We start from the raw sequence: 18,727 nt of genomic DNA, 5'->3' as shown, positions 1-18,727 counted from the left end.
TGTTGAAGAAAGATGGTAAGGACAAGCCAGGGAATTATAAACCAGTGAGCCTGGCAAGTTGTTGGAGGGAATCCTGAAGGACAGGATGTATATGTATTTGGAAAGGCAGGGACTGATTCGGGATAGTCAACATGGCTTTGCGCATAGGAAATTATGTCTCACAAGCTTGTTTGGGTTTGTTGCTGAGAAATCGGCGGACTGTGTTCATTGAGACCCATTCTTTTTCAATACTTCGGTGATTTTCCTCTGCACTGCGTAGTTCCTCTGTGCTGCAGTATGAGGACAGAGCAGTAGATATAATCTATATGGACTTTAGTAAGGCGTTTGACAAGGTTCCCCATGGGAGACTGATTAGCAAGGTTAGATCTCATGGAATACAGGGAGAACGAGCCATTTGGATATGGAACTGGCTCAAAGGTTGAAGACAGAGGGTGGTGGTGGAGGGTTGTTTTCAGACTGGAGGGTTGTTTTCAGACTGGAGGCCTGTGACCAGTGGAGTGCCACAAGGATCGGTGCTGCGTCCACTGCTTTTTGTCATTTATGTAAATGATTTGGATGTGAGCATAAGAGGTATAATTAGTAAGTTTGCAGATGACCCCAAAATTGGAGGTGTAGTGGACAGCGAAGCAGGTTACCTCCGATTACAATGGGATCTTGATCAGATGGGCCAATGGGCTAAGAAGTGGCAGATGGAGTTTAATTGAGATAAATGCAAAGTGCTGCATTTTGGGAAGGTAAATCTTAACAGGACTTATACGCTTAATGGTAAGGTCCTAGGGAGTGTTGCTAAACAAAGAGACCTTGGAGTGCAAGTTCATAGCTCCTTGAAAGTGGAGTCGCAGGTAGATAGGATAGTGAAGAAGGCGTTTTGTATGCTTTCCTTTATTGGTCAGAGTATTGAGTACAGGAGTTGGGAGGCCATGTTGCGGCTATACAGGACATTGGTTACACCACTTTTGGAATATTGTGTGTAATTCTGGTCTCCTTCCTATCGGAAAGATGTGAAACTTGAAAGGGTTCAGAAAAGAATTTCAAGGCTGTTGCCAGGGTTGTAGGATTTGAGCTATAAGGCGAGGTTGAACTGGCTGGAGCTGTTTTCCCTGGAGCGTCCGAGGCTGAGGGATGACATTCTAGAGGTTTGCAAAATTATGAGGGGAATGGATAGGATAAATAGACAAAGCCTTTGCCCTGGATTGGGGGAGTCCAGAACTAGAGGGCATAGGTTTAGGGAGAGAGGGGAAAGATATAAAAGGGACCTAAGGGGCAACTTTTTCACGCAGAGGGTGATATGTGTATGGAGTGAGCCGCCAGAGGAAGTGGTGGAGGCTAGTACAATTGTAACATCTAAAAGGCACCAGGATGTGTATATGAATAGGAAGAGTTTGGAGGGATATGAGCCAGGTGCCTGCACGTGGGACTAGATTGGGTTGGGATATCTGGTCAGCATGGATGGGTTGGACTGAAGGGTCTGTTTCTGTGCTGCACATCTTTATGACTATATAAATTAATGTCTTCCTGATGTTTTAAAAATGCCATTGAATGTGAGAATCTCATTTACTGACATTTCATAATTTTACATTTTAATTTACTGTAATCAGAAACAGATTAAAAAGGGAACAGTCACTGAAAGCATTAACTAGACACGAGAACCGCGCAGACCTAAATGTGAACTTTGTTGTTCATCTGTATAAAACAAACTTGTTTGTTGTAACATAGAGATGGTTACTCTGACATAGAGAGTGCAACTGAATATGTGCAGAAAGTGGTGCACTGAGAGTTGCAGCACAACTGAATGGTTTTTATTGTTCACATTTGTGTAGTCTCGTGTTTCGTGTGTCTCGAGGAATTATACCTTGATATGTTTGCCTGATTGGTGTCAGTACTTTACAACTGAGTATCAAATGACCAAACCTGGTGTTTGTGGTCCCTCCTGAGATATGTTCCTTTCCTGTTAATGGCTGACTTCATTCCCATCTCTTGCTATTTGTTCAGACCGTGTCAAGCCATGTAACTGCCTGATTTCCAATTTTTAACCTGTTAAAAACCAAGATATCAGTTTATTTCACCCACTACATTGCTTACATCATAGAAAAATGCTGCACCAAGCATTTAGTCCATTATACCTGTGCTAGCATTTTCCAATTTGTCTCATTCCCTTGCTGTTTCTAAATAGCCCTGAAATATTTTCCATTTCAAATAATCATCGAATTGCCACTGAAGAAATTGTTATCTCGTCTGTTTGTACTATCCTTCCACTTGTGCCTCACAGATATTATTCATTATGTTTAAAAATTCTTAATATAGCCTTTCATTGCTGGAACCCTTAACTGTGTTTTTAAATCTGATTTCACTGAGGTCCTTTGCACTCTTTCCTATTCTCCATCTGATCCAAAACTTGACAATGTTTTCCAGTTGAGTTCTGGAGAAGGGCCACGAGACCCAACATTTTAACTCTTGCTTACTCTCTGCAGATGCTGCAAGACCTGAGTTTTTCCAGCAATTTTTGTTTTCATTTGTGATTTCCAGCGTCCGCAGTTCTTTGCTTTATTTTTTGTTTAGTAAGTCCCAGTCAACTGTCATTCTCGTCCTTGCAGATTTGTGTTGACTTCAAGACCCCTCACCATTGAACCTAAGTTCTCATCCTTGCCTTCAACCCTGCCTGTGACTTTGTGCACGTATTATAGATAAGATAGGAGCACTGACAGGTGAAACTAGAACTAATGGGCATAGACTCAAAATAAGGGGGAGCAGATTTAGGACTGAGTTGAGGAAGAGCTACTTCACCCAACAGGTTGTGAATTTATGGAATTCCTTGCCCAGTGAAGCAGTTGAAGCTACCTTGTTGAATGTTTCTAAGGCAAGGATAGATTTTTGAACAGTAAAGGAATCAAGGGTTATGGTGAGCAGATGGGTAAATGGAACTATTAAAGGGTGGGGCAGGCTTGGAGAGCCAGATAGCCTACTCCTGCTCCTATTTCTTATGTTTTTTTTGTTTTTCATGCATTGATGATGTACCTTTAGTTGCATTCGTCCCACTGTGAAGCTCTCTTGTCAAATATTTACTTTTGTCTTTCTGGAAAATAATTACTGTCTTGCACCTTTTTTATATGTTTTTTTTTCTTGAGACTTATATGGTCATAGCCCTAGTTATTCCGTTTCAGAAAAATATACATTAGTACAGGTTTATCTGGTTCAGAAGTGACCTTACCAGCTGAGCATGCAATATCAATTCCATTTTTTAATTCCCTCAAGAGGACAGCACCCAGGTTAATCTATGACATTAAGTCAAACTTGGCTAGGTAGACTAAGGTTTTCTTGATCCCTAGTCCCTCTGTTTTCTGCTCATCACATTTTAAAAAAAAAATAAAAATGTTGTCAACTTGCAGTTCTGAAGTCTATAGTGAGTGAATGTTGGCCAATTTGTCAACTGGAGAGCAAGAGGAGCAAGCATTGGTGTTCCAGTGTGTGTGGGGATAAATTCACCATCAGTGATCTTTTTTTTTAAGAAAAGTTGCTGGAAAAAATCAGCAGGTCTGGCAGCTTCTGTGAAGCAAAATTGGAGTTAATGTTTCTGATCCAGTGACACTTCCTCAGAACTGAATCTTTTCTTCATTCAATATCTGCATATTATTCTTTACTCAGTACAGGTCACTAGCTGTCTGAAGCTTTTGCTCACTCCACTTGGCTAATTCAGAGTGGAAGCAAATTTTTGCATCTCTGATGCTTCTCTGGATGATATCAGTTAATTCTGCAGAAGTGAAGGCTGCGAACATGCTCGTTTCCATGACTTTGTTGTACATTAGTTTAATCAATTTGGGAGCATTCCCATATGCACACCTAGTTTAAATGCCGTAAAATAAGAGATCAGGTTTTGTTCCAGTATTCCAGTGTGTTTAGATATTGTGATTTTCCTGAATTAAAGGAGAATTTATTACAACTGAAATGTAAATGAACCACTCTGGTTAACATGATATTTACTTCTCATCTTAGTCTTAGAGTCAGCAGTGTTGTTTTTTGAAGCAATTGTAACTGGAACACTAAAGGAAGGCATAACAATGCATTATGTGAAATAATTTAAGTTGAATCTATGCATTGAAGTATTGTGCCTTTGTTTAAAGAAGATTATTGTCATGTCTAAATTGTCTATTCATCAGCATTCTTTACAACCACAGTGTACAAATATTTTTTATTAGCTTTGGAAGTGCCATCTGATGTTTAAAGTAGGGAGTGTTGTACATTGATTTCTTGTGTTTCTTTTTATAATGACCCTTGTTTGATCATATTTGGCACTGACTATTCATGTCTATGCATTAAAATATGAATGGTTGTTACCTGGTTTTTAACATGAAGTATTTCCTGGCCAATACTCTAGTTCTCTGTCGTAAATGCTTGGCAATTTGATAAATGGAGGCAAGCTTACAAAGTAGAAATCTTTTGTTCACACAATTGGAAGTAATTTTCATTCCAACAGAATGTTCTCTTGTTTGCAGAGTGCTCTGGAGATGTTACTGATGTTTATGCTCTTTTACCACTGACCTTGTGTGACCCATCAGTTGACTAGGCTCACTTCCTTCCCAATCCTGCATTTTCCACTTGTTGATGCCCCAGTTGACATTTCTGTGTGGTGCTGTTTGGGAACAGGCAATCTATCTGTGTGTGAGAATGGTGGAAATTCCAAGGACAATCAATTAGGGAGAAGATCATTTGTGAAAAAAGAGTTATCCTTATAAAAACTAGGCGATTGGTTTCTTCGGTGCCTTTGGCTGTAATTGATTTGCTGCATTATTCTTGACATACTTTAATTTTCTTTCTTCGTGTGCATTGTCTGCAGGTTGTGTGCTTCTTTATAAGCAGGACTTTACCAAAAACCTGGGCTTGTGCTGCATCACGTGTGCTTACTGTTCCCAGACCTGTCAGAGGGCAGTGACCAAAGAGCTGGATGGAAATACATGGGATTTCTGTGGGGAGGAATGCAAAAGCAAATACCTACTGTGGTACTTCAAGGTCAGTAGGAAAAGTTGCATATCATTAGTTTTCTGGCTCTTGCATTCACCCTCACATTTTTTTTTCCTCCTTTTCTTTCACCTCTGGTTGAAAGAACTTCAAGGCTTTTCATCTGTAGATTAGAAACCTGTGATTCACTGAGTGTATGGATTGTTATGGGAGATTTTTTTATTTCCACCCCAAGGGTGTTGTCAAAATGAAATGCTCACAAGACTGCCCTGGGGGGGGGGAAGGTAAACTTATTGTAGATTGAATGTGGCACCTTCTTGTTTTGTGCAGCTTGTACTATACCAGGCAATATTCAGTGGAAATGATAAGGTATGAGGTTTAAAAAATGAATATCCTATCGAGCACTTTGAATAAAAATAATTTCAGATCTGCATTAGATTGAGAATTTGCCTGTGTTGTTCTAATCTTTGGTTATTTCCACTCTTTTGTTCGTTGAAAATCTCATTATATCTATCCAATCACTCAAGTTACTGCAGCACAATTTTCTGAGTGATTCATAAAGCTATGATAGCTGTATGAATTTTTCACTGTGGAACAAGGTGTTGAAGTTTTTTTTGTAGCTAATGAATGTGAGACTGTTTCTCTTTGCCACAATTTTTGATATTAATTTTAAGTTCCCTTTCCATCCAATGTCCTTGACATACACGGTTATGGAGAATGAACAGTTAAAAGGAAAACTAAATTGCTTTTATAACAAAAGCCAATTTAATAATGCAAAAAGGAACAAGTTCAGATAACCTAAAAGAAAGACTGGCAGATTTGGATACAGACACTGGGATTTTTGGGTATGTCCTAAATGTAATTCCAGGAATAGCTAAGAAATTGGACATGGAAAATAATGCCGACTGCAGAAACTCAGCAAATGTGGTATGTTTCAAGTCCAGTATGATGACTTCAAAACTTCTTCATATTACTCTCAAACATTAACTCTGTTTCTCTCTTCACAGATGCTGTCAGACCTGCTGAGTTTCTTCTGCACTTCTGTTTCAATCTCAGGTTTTCAACATCTGCACTGTTTTGCTTTTGTGAAAGGGTTTGGAGAAGCATGCTGAGATGAAATTACAGATGCTGAACTACAGCATCAAGCATAGCTTAGAAAATCTAAGCAAAATATTAGCAAGGCTAGCTAGCAAGATAATCCGTGATCTTGTAAACAGATCCCTATAGTAGATGTTAAACTGGTCATTTGGCTTTCAGAGTGATGGAAGAAATGAAAGGTTATTAGTGCAGGAGTTGAAACACTGATTGGATTGATGAAGGTATTGAAATAATAGCAAAAAGAGAAGTGAAAGAAGACAGGAGCGTGAGAGTAATTCGTAATGTGTATTTGACGTGTGGTCACCTGAGGTCAGGTTGTTCTCAAAGCTATGTATGGTGCGTGTCTTGTATTTAATATGAGACCTAGATTTGAGTATGAAAAATCTTCGAGGAGAAAGTGAGGACTGCAGATGCTGGAGATCAGAGCTGAAAATGTGTTGCTGGAAAAGCGCAGCAAGTCAGGAATCCTAAAGAAGGGCTCATGCCCGAAACGTCGATTCTCCTGCTCCTTGGATGCTGCCTGACCTTCCGCGCTTTTCCAGTAACACATTTTCAGCTCTAGACTTAAGTATGTCAGTGTCAAAAGATAGAGAAGTTACAATATTTGAGAACTTAGTTAATTTGCTTGGAGGTCTCCAGAAAAAAAATTCACACAGAATAAGCTTACTTTTCAAAGAAGGATAAGAGAAAATGTATATTTAACTGTAAAACTCTGAACAGAGTAAATGAGTGCAGAGAATTGTCAGTACATGTATATGAACCATTAGAAAGGTGAGTAGTTTTAATTTTTTTTATTTTAAAAGTGAAGAATCATGCATTTTAGAAGTAGAGGCATAAGAATGTAAATCACAATAATAACTGATTATGCTGCAATTGGGATGATCTGTCCAGTTTTGGGTGCCAAATTTGTGGAAGAATGGGAAATCCACAGAAAAGGATATGGCAAAAGCATACTACAATAATGTCAGTTATGAGGGTGCACCAAAGGAACATGAAATGTGACAAATAGGCTTAGAATTGAGGAATGTTACGAAGGTCCTTTTCTTGGGCAACCGATTATGGTATTTGAATGCTTTTCACAAAAGAGTTACAGGAATATAAACAAGAAAAAATAAAAATTAGATTAAGGGAAAGAGATTAGGACTAAATACATGGCTTTTTTCAGAAACCCAGCAAAAGAACTTTGGGCCATATGGCTGCATGTGCTGCCAAATTATTTGTTTAAATAGTTGAATAATTTTTAGTCCACTTCTACTGCCAGTATGTCTGTGAAGGTACGAGTGAATTGAGTGAGAGCTCTAGGAGAATCTGCTTAACTGAAGAACTCCAAAAGGTCAAAACTATGATGAGAACCGTCGATCTGAGAGATGGTGTTGTACCGTGTGGTGAACCATATTATTCCTATTTTGCGGTGCTTTAATGTTGTCGAAAAGGAGAAAGCTTTGAATGAAAAACCTACAAGTTGTACTATTGTTGAATTTTCTTGAAATGTTGCATATCCTTACTTTAGCTACCTTAACGGTTTTTTAAAAAAAAACTCTTCCACTGTTTCTCCACAGGCACATTGTGAATCTGGATTATGCAGCCAACCTTAAGAGGCGTGAATGTTTTCTTACAGATGATGTTGTATTTAGGACATGGAATCTCACCATCTTGTCATTCAGACTTGCCTACAAATCTTACCTTTTCTCCCCCCTTCCTCACAGAGTAATGGATCTGTGGAACAGACTCCTGGCAAAAGCAGTTAATGGTATCGAACTCCGTCAGAAAAAAAATGCTGGATAAGTATCTGGCTAGGAATGCGATAAAAGATTAGTTAGGTGCAGACAGAGATCATCAAATGCTCCATGGAAACAATGGTTCCTGTGCCGCTGGGACCGTGAAACTGTCATCTGCGGAGAGCATCTGGCCAGGTTTGAGTCACTCTGGATAGATATTGTGGAAGCATGTTCAACCTTCTTGGGACAGGGAGAAACTTTGCAGAACTTTCCCTCAGGTCATTGAATAAAAGCCCATGGTAGGGCAGATTGTACACTGTCTGTGGATGGAACAAGCTTGATGGATTGAATGGCCCTTTTCTCGTTCCATGCTTTGTGTTAACAGCTGTGACCTGCCTTGTGCAACATGTTTGTTTGGGTGCAGAAGGTGACTGCTTCCTAATTGTTCACTGTGTCCTTCAGGTAGCCAGATGCCATGCCTGCAAACGTCAGGGCAAGCTTCTGGAAACGGTACACTGGCGCGGGGAAATTAAACACTTCTGCAACCAGCAGTGCCTCTTGCGCTTCTACAGTCAGCAAAACCAACCCAATCTAGCGACGCAGAAGGGACCTGAAAGTCTACTCAACAGTAAGTGGGTAGAGAAAGTCGCATGTTGTAGGCAGTGGACGTGATACACTAGTACAGCAAATGGCATCAGTGTATCAACTAGTGCATTGCTATAGTTATTGATCTATTAGCTATTAGTAACCATTGAGATGTGACCACTTAGCCATTCTTAGCTGATGTTTGCAAGTTCTAATCTTTGCTTTATCAGCTGTTATCTGTGCATCTCTGTAAACTTGCAGTATATGTGTCATTGTAGGTCATTCTTCATTTACTTGGCATAATCATGTAGTAGTTATTTAGGGCTTTGCTGTCCCATGTGTTCAGTATTGGATACTAGATGAAAGCACCTCCTATATCAAATAAATTGAGAGATTAACGTGGTGATAAATGTGTCTTTTGAGGAAGAAACATGCGCAAGAATGATTTCAGCCAGTAAGATAATTTTACTCTTTATATAAATACTTTAGATAAAGCAAAAGTTGGAAGTAGTTTTTGAAGTGTCGGTCCTCCCAGGCTTTTTACATTTAGAATTACATTTTCGCATGTATTTGCTCATCATTACATTTTCTTATTCTGTGGAAGAGGTAGCATGACTGCCATGAATTTCCAAAAAAATTTGAATTCTCTCTGTGATAAAAATTGCCATGTGCTGTTTACACATCTGCTTGTAAGAAGTTTTCCCTGTCAAGAAGGTTTTTCCCTTCCTTTTATTACCTGGTTGCATTCATTGATTGGAGAACGTTAAACTTATTGATAAACTGTATCATCTTGACTCCTGACTGGTGCTTGCCTCCACTTTCTCCTCAAGATAAAGTGAATCTTTTCTTGGTCCTGTCCTACAGCAGTATTGCCAGACTGACAACTGAATACCTTGTGCTGAAATGGATGTGCAGTTGTTGATACTGTTATTGTCTTACAGTCCTTGTTATATTAAAGTAAATCAACGTTTAGTGTTTTGCATACAGACAACTTTTCATGTCATGTGAATCTTGTGTGATCTTAGTATGGTGGAAGAATGAACTTTTATGTTTGGAGACCTTCCATGTCCTTAAGATTTCCTAAAGTATCTCATAGTCAAGGAATTCCTTCTGGGAAATGTAGCTTATTATCCTATATCAAGCAATTTGACTACAACACAGTCTCACACCTCAAAGAATAACAATACATTTGATTTTGTTTTTGACTCTGCTGGTTACGGTTTGTTTTTGACTGGTAAAGTGGGAAATTTAGCCCGTTCAAAATGAACTTTAAATGATTAGGCAAAGTAAGCAAACCTCCATCTGTTGTTTTATTCAAAACCCAATATCTTTAATGCAATATTTCTTCACTGGATGTGTCAATATTGATTATGCACTGTCATTCTAAGGCGGAGTTTGAGCTTGATTTTCCAGCTTTGATGTGAGAACAGACTCTAAGTTCTAGCAGGCATTTGATGAGTTGCAGCATCAAAGATTAGTGTGGAAAATAAAAGTTCAACGCAGAGGTAACTCATTGACATGCATTGAAGATTGTCTGACTGGCAGGAAACAAGTGTATACATACCTTTATCTGATTGGAGGGATGTGACATGGAGTCTTGCAGAGGTCTGGGCTGGGATCTCAACTTCTTACAATTTAGATGATGGGGATGAAGATCTAGTAGCTCAAGTCATGGATGACACAAAGGCAGATAGGAAGTGAAGAAGACATAAGGAAGCTGCAAGCAAGTTGAGTGAGTGGGCAAAAATCTGTTCAGTTCCCAGTATAATGTGGAAAAGTGTGAAATTATTCACTTTGGCAGGAAGTATGAAAACAATATTATTTGAATGGAGAATGATTGCAGAATTCTGAAATGGAGAAGGATTGAGGTGTTCTTATGTATGAGTCACAAAAATGTAATTTGCAGGTACAGCAAGTAATGAAAAAGGCTAATAAGATGCTATCTTGTTTAACAAGAGGTATTAAAGATAAGGATATTACGTCTCAGTTGTACAAGGTATTGGTGAGATCACATCTTGAAGAATGTGTGCAGTTTTGGTCTGCTTATTTGAGGAACAATGTAAACGAGTTGGATGCAGTTCAGGACATCTAAATTGATAACTGGAATGCATACTCTTAAGAGAGAGGTTGGATAGACTTGGCTTTTTTCCCATTGGAGTTTAGAAGAGTGAGGGGTTATTTGATCAAAGACCATGAAGGTCTTCACACGGTGAACATGGAAAAGATGTTGGGTCAGTACAGAACTTGAGATACTGTTTTAAAATTAGAGGTCACCCTTTTAGGGCATAACTGAAGAAGGTTGTGTGACTGTGGCACTCTGTCTGAAGGTTATTGAGTACTTCTAAGACACACGAAGAAAGATTCTTGTTAGCTGTGATATCAGATATTATTGTAGGTAGATGGGAATGTGAAATTTGAATCAACAGATCAGCCAAGATTTTGAGTGTTGGAGGAGGCTTAAGGGGCTGAATGATCTACTTTTGCTCCTATTTAGATTATATTATATTACCACTGAGCCAACGTGATACTTCTCATGTGTTGGTAGTTTGTGTTTCTTCACTACACTTCATAACCTCCAAATTTGCAATGAGTTACTAATGTACAAAAGATTTTTGTGCTTGCCTTAGATTAAGCAGTTTAATCTCAAATTAAACTATCTGCTAAAATAATGAAATGAGACATTTTCTGCTTTTACAATGTGTTAATTTTATTGCGCTGTAGATTACTTTAAATTTTAATGGGTGTTAGTGATTCACGCTTGCAGTTCTTAAAATGAAGAAATTTTCATCAAGTGTGTACACAGTTGCAAGTTCCACTTGCACAGATGTCCTTGCACTAACACAAGTAGACAGCTTTTGAAAAGATGCAGCTATTAATGTAAACACCTTCTTCTGGGCAGATCTTAGTGTTGTTTAAAACATTTAGTTCACTGGTTTTGTAATACTTCCAAACAATCTTCTAAGGTTTACCCTGGTTTACTAATCTACTCTGCTGAGGTTGCAGACCCTGGTGTATAATTCCACGGGTAACGTTTAAGTAATGTGAAAATTGGTGAGATTTCTGACTGTAGGACGTATAATAATATCAGACTCTTGCCTAAATTATCCACTGGTCCTCACTATAAACATTTCATACAGGATCTGCTAGATTATGGACTGGCATATTGGAATATTGGCTGTGTTTCTACTTCATCTTTTGCTTTGTCCGAAAGCTAAAAATCGAACCTCGTACCTTCACTTCTCTCCTGACTCCAATTGCAATGACTCATGGCTAGTATGCACTATCTTGTACTGATAAAAATATTGAGTTCTTCATCTCTTAGCAGTCTTTGCAGTTGAATGAGTGCTGAATAAGTATTCTATAATGCTGTATGTATGCATGTGTAGCAATAAAAGAAAATTATGTTTGAAATAACTTGATCTAAGATATGAACCTTTGAGATATAAACCTTCCATCAGAATCTTTTTAATGAAAAATTCATAGGATGTTTGCATATACTTAGTCTTTTCAAATGCTGATCAATATGCATTGAACAGTTTTATTTTTTTCTATTATGTGTTTCATTATAGTAATATTAGAGGCAAGGTTATAGATAGTTGGACATGAGTGGGAAAGTATTCATTTGTTCCAACGGTTCAGATGGTCACTTCATCTGAATCTTGAAACAAACAAAAGCAATCTTGTTAAAAAGATTTTTGAAAGTAATCTTTTTGAAAAATAAAATGTAGGTTTGAAATTATTCTGAGCTAAGATAGGTACTAACATCAGCCTTGAACAGCAATACAGATGAGTTAAAGTTAATTCATTATTATGGCTTTGCATATGTCAGTAAGTGTAACCCTGATATCAGGGGAGTAAAGCATGGTTTTTATGTATGTTTTTATGTACTATCCATGTAGAAAACCAACCAGCACTATCTTGGGTTTACTTTCCAAAGTTGGACACCATTTTGAGCTGTTAAAGCTCTAGGGTGAAGTATTAATGATTATACATATGGCACTGATAGTTGTAATGGGAACAACTTAAGAAGATGTTTATGACCCCAAATTCAATGAATGTATTGTACAATAAAGTTCTCTAATGAAGTGAGAACATTGTTTACAAGGCCAGCACATTTTGCCCATTTATAATTACCCTTAAGGAGCCACACTTTGAATTGCTGCAATCTATAAGGTACACCTACAATGCTGTTGACCCAGTGACAATCAAGGATTGCTACTGTTTTCAAATCAGGATGATATGCGGCTTGTAGGGGAACTTGTAGGAGTTCCTAAATATGAGTTCCTAAATATCTGCTTTGAGATGTAGCAGTCAGGATTTGGAAGGCGCTGTTATAAGAATTTTGACAAGTTGCGGCAGTGCATCTTATACACAGTACAGTATTCTGCTTTGGTGAAGGGAGTGAATGTTTAAGCTGCTCAATGGTTTCCAGTCAAGCAGGTTGACTTGTCGTGGATCAAGATGTTGGAACTTCATTAATCCAACAAGTGGAGAGCATTGCACGATGCTCCTAACATTGTTCCTTGTAGATGATAGATTTTGCAGGATTCCAAAACTGTGATCTGCCTGTGTAGCCATTATAGATATTGCTCATATTATAGATTTTTTTTTTAACCAACCTGTTCAGACCTGTTATAATGTGTCAGGAAGAAGTGAGTCATGTACCCCAATCTTCTGTCCCACTGGTAGGGACACTACCATTGCGCTGCAAGAACCCTTGAGCCATAGTATTATGACAAGTCCAGTTATGTTCCTGGTCAACTGGAGTTCTCATAAAATGTACATGCAATTAGTTATACAGTTGGTAAGATCTATATTTGAAGACAGTAATTAGTTATCTACTGCCTTCAAATTACTGCCTTCAAATATAGATCTTATCAACTGTGTAACTAATTGTATATACATTTTTAATATTAAAAGCCTATGTTACAATCTAGATTTGGGGCAGAATTTTACCGACCTCTGCCAGCATGATTGCCAACGGGGAGTGGTATACAATTCCTTGGATGCCTTCCCACTGCCTGACCATCTCTACTCTTCATACATTGCATGTTTTTATTTATCAATGTTTCATTTGTGTTGTTGCTGCTAACCTCAAGTTGTAGACAAAGCTCTTAAGCTGCTCTATACCATTTCTTTGCTTGGACAATTACAGTCAGGCGGTATTTATAGAGCATTGGGAGTGATTGCAAATCATCCTGAAGGACAGACAAGATATTAAATGGGGTCAGAGGGGAGGGAAATCTTTACAATGCTGTGCAAATATTGTCAAATAACTAAATAGGGTAACATCTTAAAATGGGACAAAGAAATATGCTTATTTGACTTTTGCGTGTACTATTCATGAATTTCTGAAAGATTGACTTGAGTACTAAATCAAATTTTCACCTAATTCTGTCTCATAATTTGTTTTTGTTTTAAGAATTACATTTTTTTATTTTAGCTTTTGGTCAGTAAACCAAACCCCACCATACCATTCTTGGACTCCCAATGTTGGACTTGATGAAAGGTTTGCAGTCATACCTCTAGGCCACCCAATACAGAAAGGAGGTTGATGTGTTGCACAGTTTTCTGCTGCCGGTTTTCTTTATAACTAGATTTATCTTAACAAATTGTTGTTACACAAGAATTACCGATACTGCAGTATATCGTCCCGTATCCTGCATGCATCCATTCACAATATTGAACATCTCACCCCCATTCTGATGACTTTTAGCTGTGCACAAGTTTGAAGTGGATGTAAGGTTTTGGTTAAATGTGTTTTGATTTATTTGTGTTTCCAGTCTGTACAAGTAGTAGATTAGTTTATTTTGTTGTGGTGTTCAGGTGAAGGATGGTCTTTGCATGCAATGTGTGTAATGAGTTGTAATGGCATCACTTAGTTCCAATTTTAATCTTGTTCCAGTTGATTCTTTTAGACCTCCGTTTATAGCCATCTTGGCTTAAATTGTCATTTTAATGGGTGAGCTCCTAACTGAGATGTACTTGGTTGGACTGCTCCAGATTCATTTTCTCTCTTTCAGGTGGCATATGAATATATCCTTTAAGTCCCATAGGTTTGAGCTGTCCTCAAATCCAAATCCTTGGTATCAGTTTGCACCTCAATGTCCCTTTTCGAACTTTCCATTCAACTGCCAGCTTTTCAAAAACATTTAACTGTTTTGTTTAGTTATGTATGAAAAAGTCTCAAACACACATGTATGAGAAGTAATTGGCATGTTTGTTTTGTCCCAGCAACTGTTTGGTAGTACGTCGTGCAAATGTTGCACGACTTGCGCAAACTAGTGCAAGTACAGAGATGTGCAGTAGTGACCTCAAATTGTTTCCACATTATTGTGTGGATGATTTTTGAACAAAAAACTTGCTGAAGTTTTGTAAACATGCACACCCACAGATGTGCACACTCTCTCAAAACGTGCACAGTCACAAACATCGGCTCAGTTTGTTTCAAACAATCTGTGTCTTTTGTTTGCAGATGAGGCGCAGGAGTCTAAGAATGCGACGTCTCCGACTCCCTCTCCGACTCCCTCTCCCACGCAGTTTGAAGTAAGTAAAGTTTTTTGTTTTGAATGATCTTCCACCTACCACAGGAGTGGATTGAAGTGTTTTTTTTTAACCATTTTAACTCCACATTCAGTGTGCTTCCTCCCATGCTCTGGGTGCTAACTGAAAAGTTGAGAGATTGAACCCTGAATGTCTAAGGTAAGTGCATCCATATTCCACTCATAATTTTTAAAGCAATAGTTCCCACATTATAGAAAAAGTTACCATGGAAATTGGATGCACTTTATACATTTCAGGCAAATTGAACATGTCATCAAAGGTCAGAAAATCACAACTTTATAATTTCTAAATCACCTAAGTCTTAATCCTTTATTTTTGTTTTGCTTTGTGTTACTCTGCAGACTGAAATTTTATTTCTGGTTTTGTATAATGGATACATAATCTTATTGGATACGAACAAATGTAAGAAAGCATTGAACAGGAAAAGGCTATATGGCTTATCAAGCTTACTTCCTCCACAGACTGTGTACAATCTGTCCTCTGATGGATTCCATGCCACCGTTGAAATGAGGGAAAGTTCTGCAAAATATCATATGGTCTCCAATAATAGTTGAACAAAACACAATTTCTACCTTGTATTTGTATTAGTCGTTCATAAGTAGTCAGCTGCCCTTCACAGTTCCAGCACTGCAAGAAACACTCTGTTCCATGGAGCATTTGATTTATCTTTGTGCTTATCCTACCTTCAAATCCATTATTAACCATTTATTTTATATAACTTTTATTTATTAAGGAGTTAATCAGCAAAGCATTGGTAAAAAGCAGTGTGAATGCTGAATATCTGAAATAAAAACAAAAAAATTGCTGGAAACGTACAGCAGGCCATTCAACATCTGAAAGAGAAAAATAGGTAAAGTTTCAGATTTGACTCTTCATCAGAACTGTGTATTTAAGCATATTTTGTTGGTATTTCAGTTTGTAAAGCATTAACTGCTTTTATTGGGAGTCTCTTGCACATGGGCATTAGGGTTGGGGACGTTAACACTGAAGATCTTAGACTGTCAGACTGTTTAAAATCAAATCTTTTAATTGAATGGAAGATAATTCTGAAGATACATACAAATATGGATAGGTGCATAAATTCAGTGTTCCTTCCTTTCCTGCACTTGTTCTTGGTTTATATTGAGTCCTTTTTGAAAACAACATTCCTTCAAACCTTTTGATTTGACAGCTTCTTGTGGAAATGATAAACTGGAGTGGTAACAGTTGGGGAAGTGAGTTTCTGGTCTTCCTCTGCCTAGTTTGTCAAATGGGATGATAGATTACAGGGCTAATGGAAATGATTGAAGCAGGATTTTTGGTGGGTTTGAAATCATTTCTATTATAGAGATTAAATTAGAAAAGGGGAGAAGTCCAATAACTACTCCATATTTCAATTGTATCGCTGGACGAAGACTATAGGTGAAGTATAAGCATGCCCCAACTATACAAAATAGACCACTTTTCAGCGCATATCAACTGTAAAATTATCATTCACGTTTAGCCCCAAAGCAGAAATAATACTTGGGTGGCTGGGCCAGAAACAAAATACATACCTTTTATTGCAGAGCTTTGAAATTGTGTATTTATAAGTTCAAGTAATAACCAGTGCCTATTTTATTGTTATTAAAGGATAGATTGCATTCTCGAATGAGATTCAGAATTTCAATACATTGTTTTCAGTGACTTTGTGATCTTGTTCATCTAGCCTTCAGTGACATTTCATTTTTTCTTTTGAAGACATTCCACTCTCCAGTGTGCTGCTCCCCTTCATAAGCCCTGTATTATCCCTGCTGACCCATCCTGAAGTTCAGTCTTGAGTGAAAGTAGTACTGTATCTCACCCAGTGACCATTCATCACGTGTCAGCTTGGACAGCGTATGTGAGGGGGCAGCAAAATTCCTGTTTGATTCTGTTGACTCTTCTTATGACCCTTCCACTAAACTCTTGAGCAGGCATCACTGGATAGCAATTCGAAACAGAACCATGGCTGAGGTTGGCTGACTCAACAGAAAAAGAATTCAGTTTGGAAACTTGGTTGTCTCCATGATGCAGTCTCACATCCAATCCACTCTGGCTAATTTTTTATTTTTCAAAATTCATTATTCCAGAAATGCGATAACTCTCCTGTATATTTCTAATTTTAAAATGTTCCTTATTAGGCATCTGTACAGACTCGGTCATCGAAACAACAACCGCCACCTCCACCACCGCCACCACCGTCACCACCATCTCCACCTCCTGTGACACTGAAGAATAAGGCTGTACTGTGTAAACCCTTGACTCAGAATAAGGGCATCTCCTGTAAACCTGAAATGAAGTCCAAAGGATGTCAAACAGGTAAATGATCAGAATGAAGGGAAATTGTTGTTACTCATGATAATAAAGCCAATTGAATTAATTTGCTGTATATTTGTTGAATTCCTTTAAAAGCATTTCAAAGAAACATTAGCTTTTAATTGGTCAGGTGCTGGCAGGTGGGACTAGATTGCGTTGGGATATCTTTCTGCATGGATGAGTTCGACTGAAGGGTCTGTTTCCGTGCTGTGCGTCTTTATGACTCTAATTATCTCTTAAATTTTTGGGTCAGTGAAGTTTGATGTGAGGAAACCAATATCTCCATGAGACTAAGTTGAACTCAGCAGGTTAGTTTTATTTTAAAATTTGATGGTGATTGATACCTGGAAGTATATAATCTGGTTCTTCCTTTTGTTATGGCCTGTACTTTTGCTCTCTTAAAGTCCAAGAAGTATAATTTTGAGCATATCTGCACTGAGTATCCATCATCAAATCTGCCAGGACCACATCAAGAGTACAATAGTATATTTGTCATGTCTAAGTGACATGACAATAACCAGAGAATGAGTTCAGATCCTGCAGATGCAACTTCAGCATTTGAATTCAGTGTCAAACAAATTTTAAAATAAGCAGGGATCAGTATGAGTCATCATGAAACTCTCATTTGTCTTAAAAACACCAGTTCATTAATAAACCTCAAGGAGAAAGGAATCCACTATCTTCATTTTGTCTGGAGCTATTTTTGACTCCTGTCCAACACGGTTAATGTTCAAAGCCCTATAAAGTGGTCTGATAAGTCATATGGAGGGGTACTTATGGATGGAAGAGTGCTTGTTGGTGTTTTGTCCAAGATTTTGCTGTTTTAGGTTAACATCCTATTTGCTTCAGTTATTTTTAAGAACCAGCCTATTAAGAAGATCAAAGAATTCTCTGTGCCTTTTAGCAATGTTCCTTCATAATAAATTATATCTTAATCAGCTGCTCATTTGTTGCATTTCTAAATTATTATATTTGCTGTGCACAAATGGCTACTATGGTTTCTATTTACTGGTCTTCAGAAAATGATTTTTTGTAGTGTGTTCTGATTTTTTTATTCCCTGGCAGACTGATCAGATGTTCTGTAAGCCCAAGTAATTATTTTGCCTTTTGTATAGCTTTTGTGCTGGAGTCAGCATCATGAAGATGTACAGCACAGAAACAGACCCTTTGGACCAATTCATCTGTGCCCTCCAGATATCCAACCTAATCTGGTCCCATTTGTCAGCATTTGACCCATATCCCTCTGAACTCTTGCTATTCATATACCCATCCAGTCGCTTTTAAAAGTTATCATTGTACCAGCCTCCACCATATCCTCTGGTAGCTCATTCAATGCATGCACTACCCTTTGCTTAAAAAAGTTGTCCCTTAGGTTCCTTTTTAAATTTTACAACTTTCACCCAAAATCTATGTCGTCTAGGTGTGGACTCTCCTCCTCCCCCCCCCCCCCCCCCACCAATTCCCCACCCAGGGAAAAGGCCTTGTCTATTAAC

General features: G+C 38.1%; 1 protein-coding gene across 3 annotated transcripts in view; it reads left to right on the top strand.

The window, feature by feature from the left end:
* LOC122557335 (zinc finger MYM-type protein 3-like) overlaps positions 1–18,727 on the top strand; it is a 113,656-nt gene that overhangs the window by 52,400 nt on the left and 42,529 nt on the right. Inside the window, exons 11-14 of one of the 3 annotated variants that reach the window (XM_043704935.1) lie at positions 4,832–5,004; positions 8,232–8,397; positions 14,830–14,900; positions 17,060–17,237. In XM_043704935.1, the coding sequence (XP_043560870.1) occupies positions 4,832–5,004; positions 8,232–8,397; positions 14,830–14,900; positions 17,060–17,237 (588 nt within the window). The remainder of the gene's footprint in view (positions 1–4,831; positions 5,005–8,231; positions 8,398–14,829; positions 14,901–17,059; positions 17,238–18,727) is intronic. The other 2 variants (XM_043704936.1, XM_043704937.1) reach the window with 2 other exon arrangements.

Source organism: Chiloscyllium plagiosum, chromosome 15, assembly GCF_004010195.1.
Source record: "Chiloscyllium plagiosum isolate BGI_BamShark_2017 chromosome 15, ASM401019v2, whole genome shotgun sequence".
NCBI lineage: Eukaryota > Metazoa > Chordata > Chondrichthyes > Orectolobiformes > Hemiscylliidae > Chiloscyllium > Chiloscyllium plagiosum.
The sequence above is the reverse complement of the archived record's forward strand: the minus strand, read 5'-3'. Positions and strand labels throughout refer to the sequence as shown.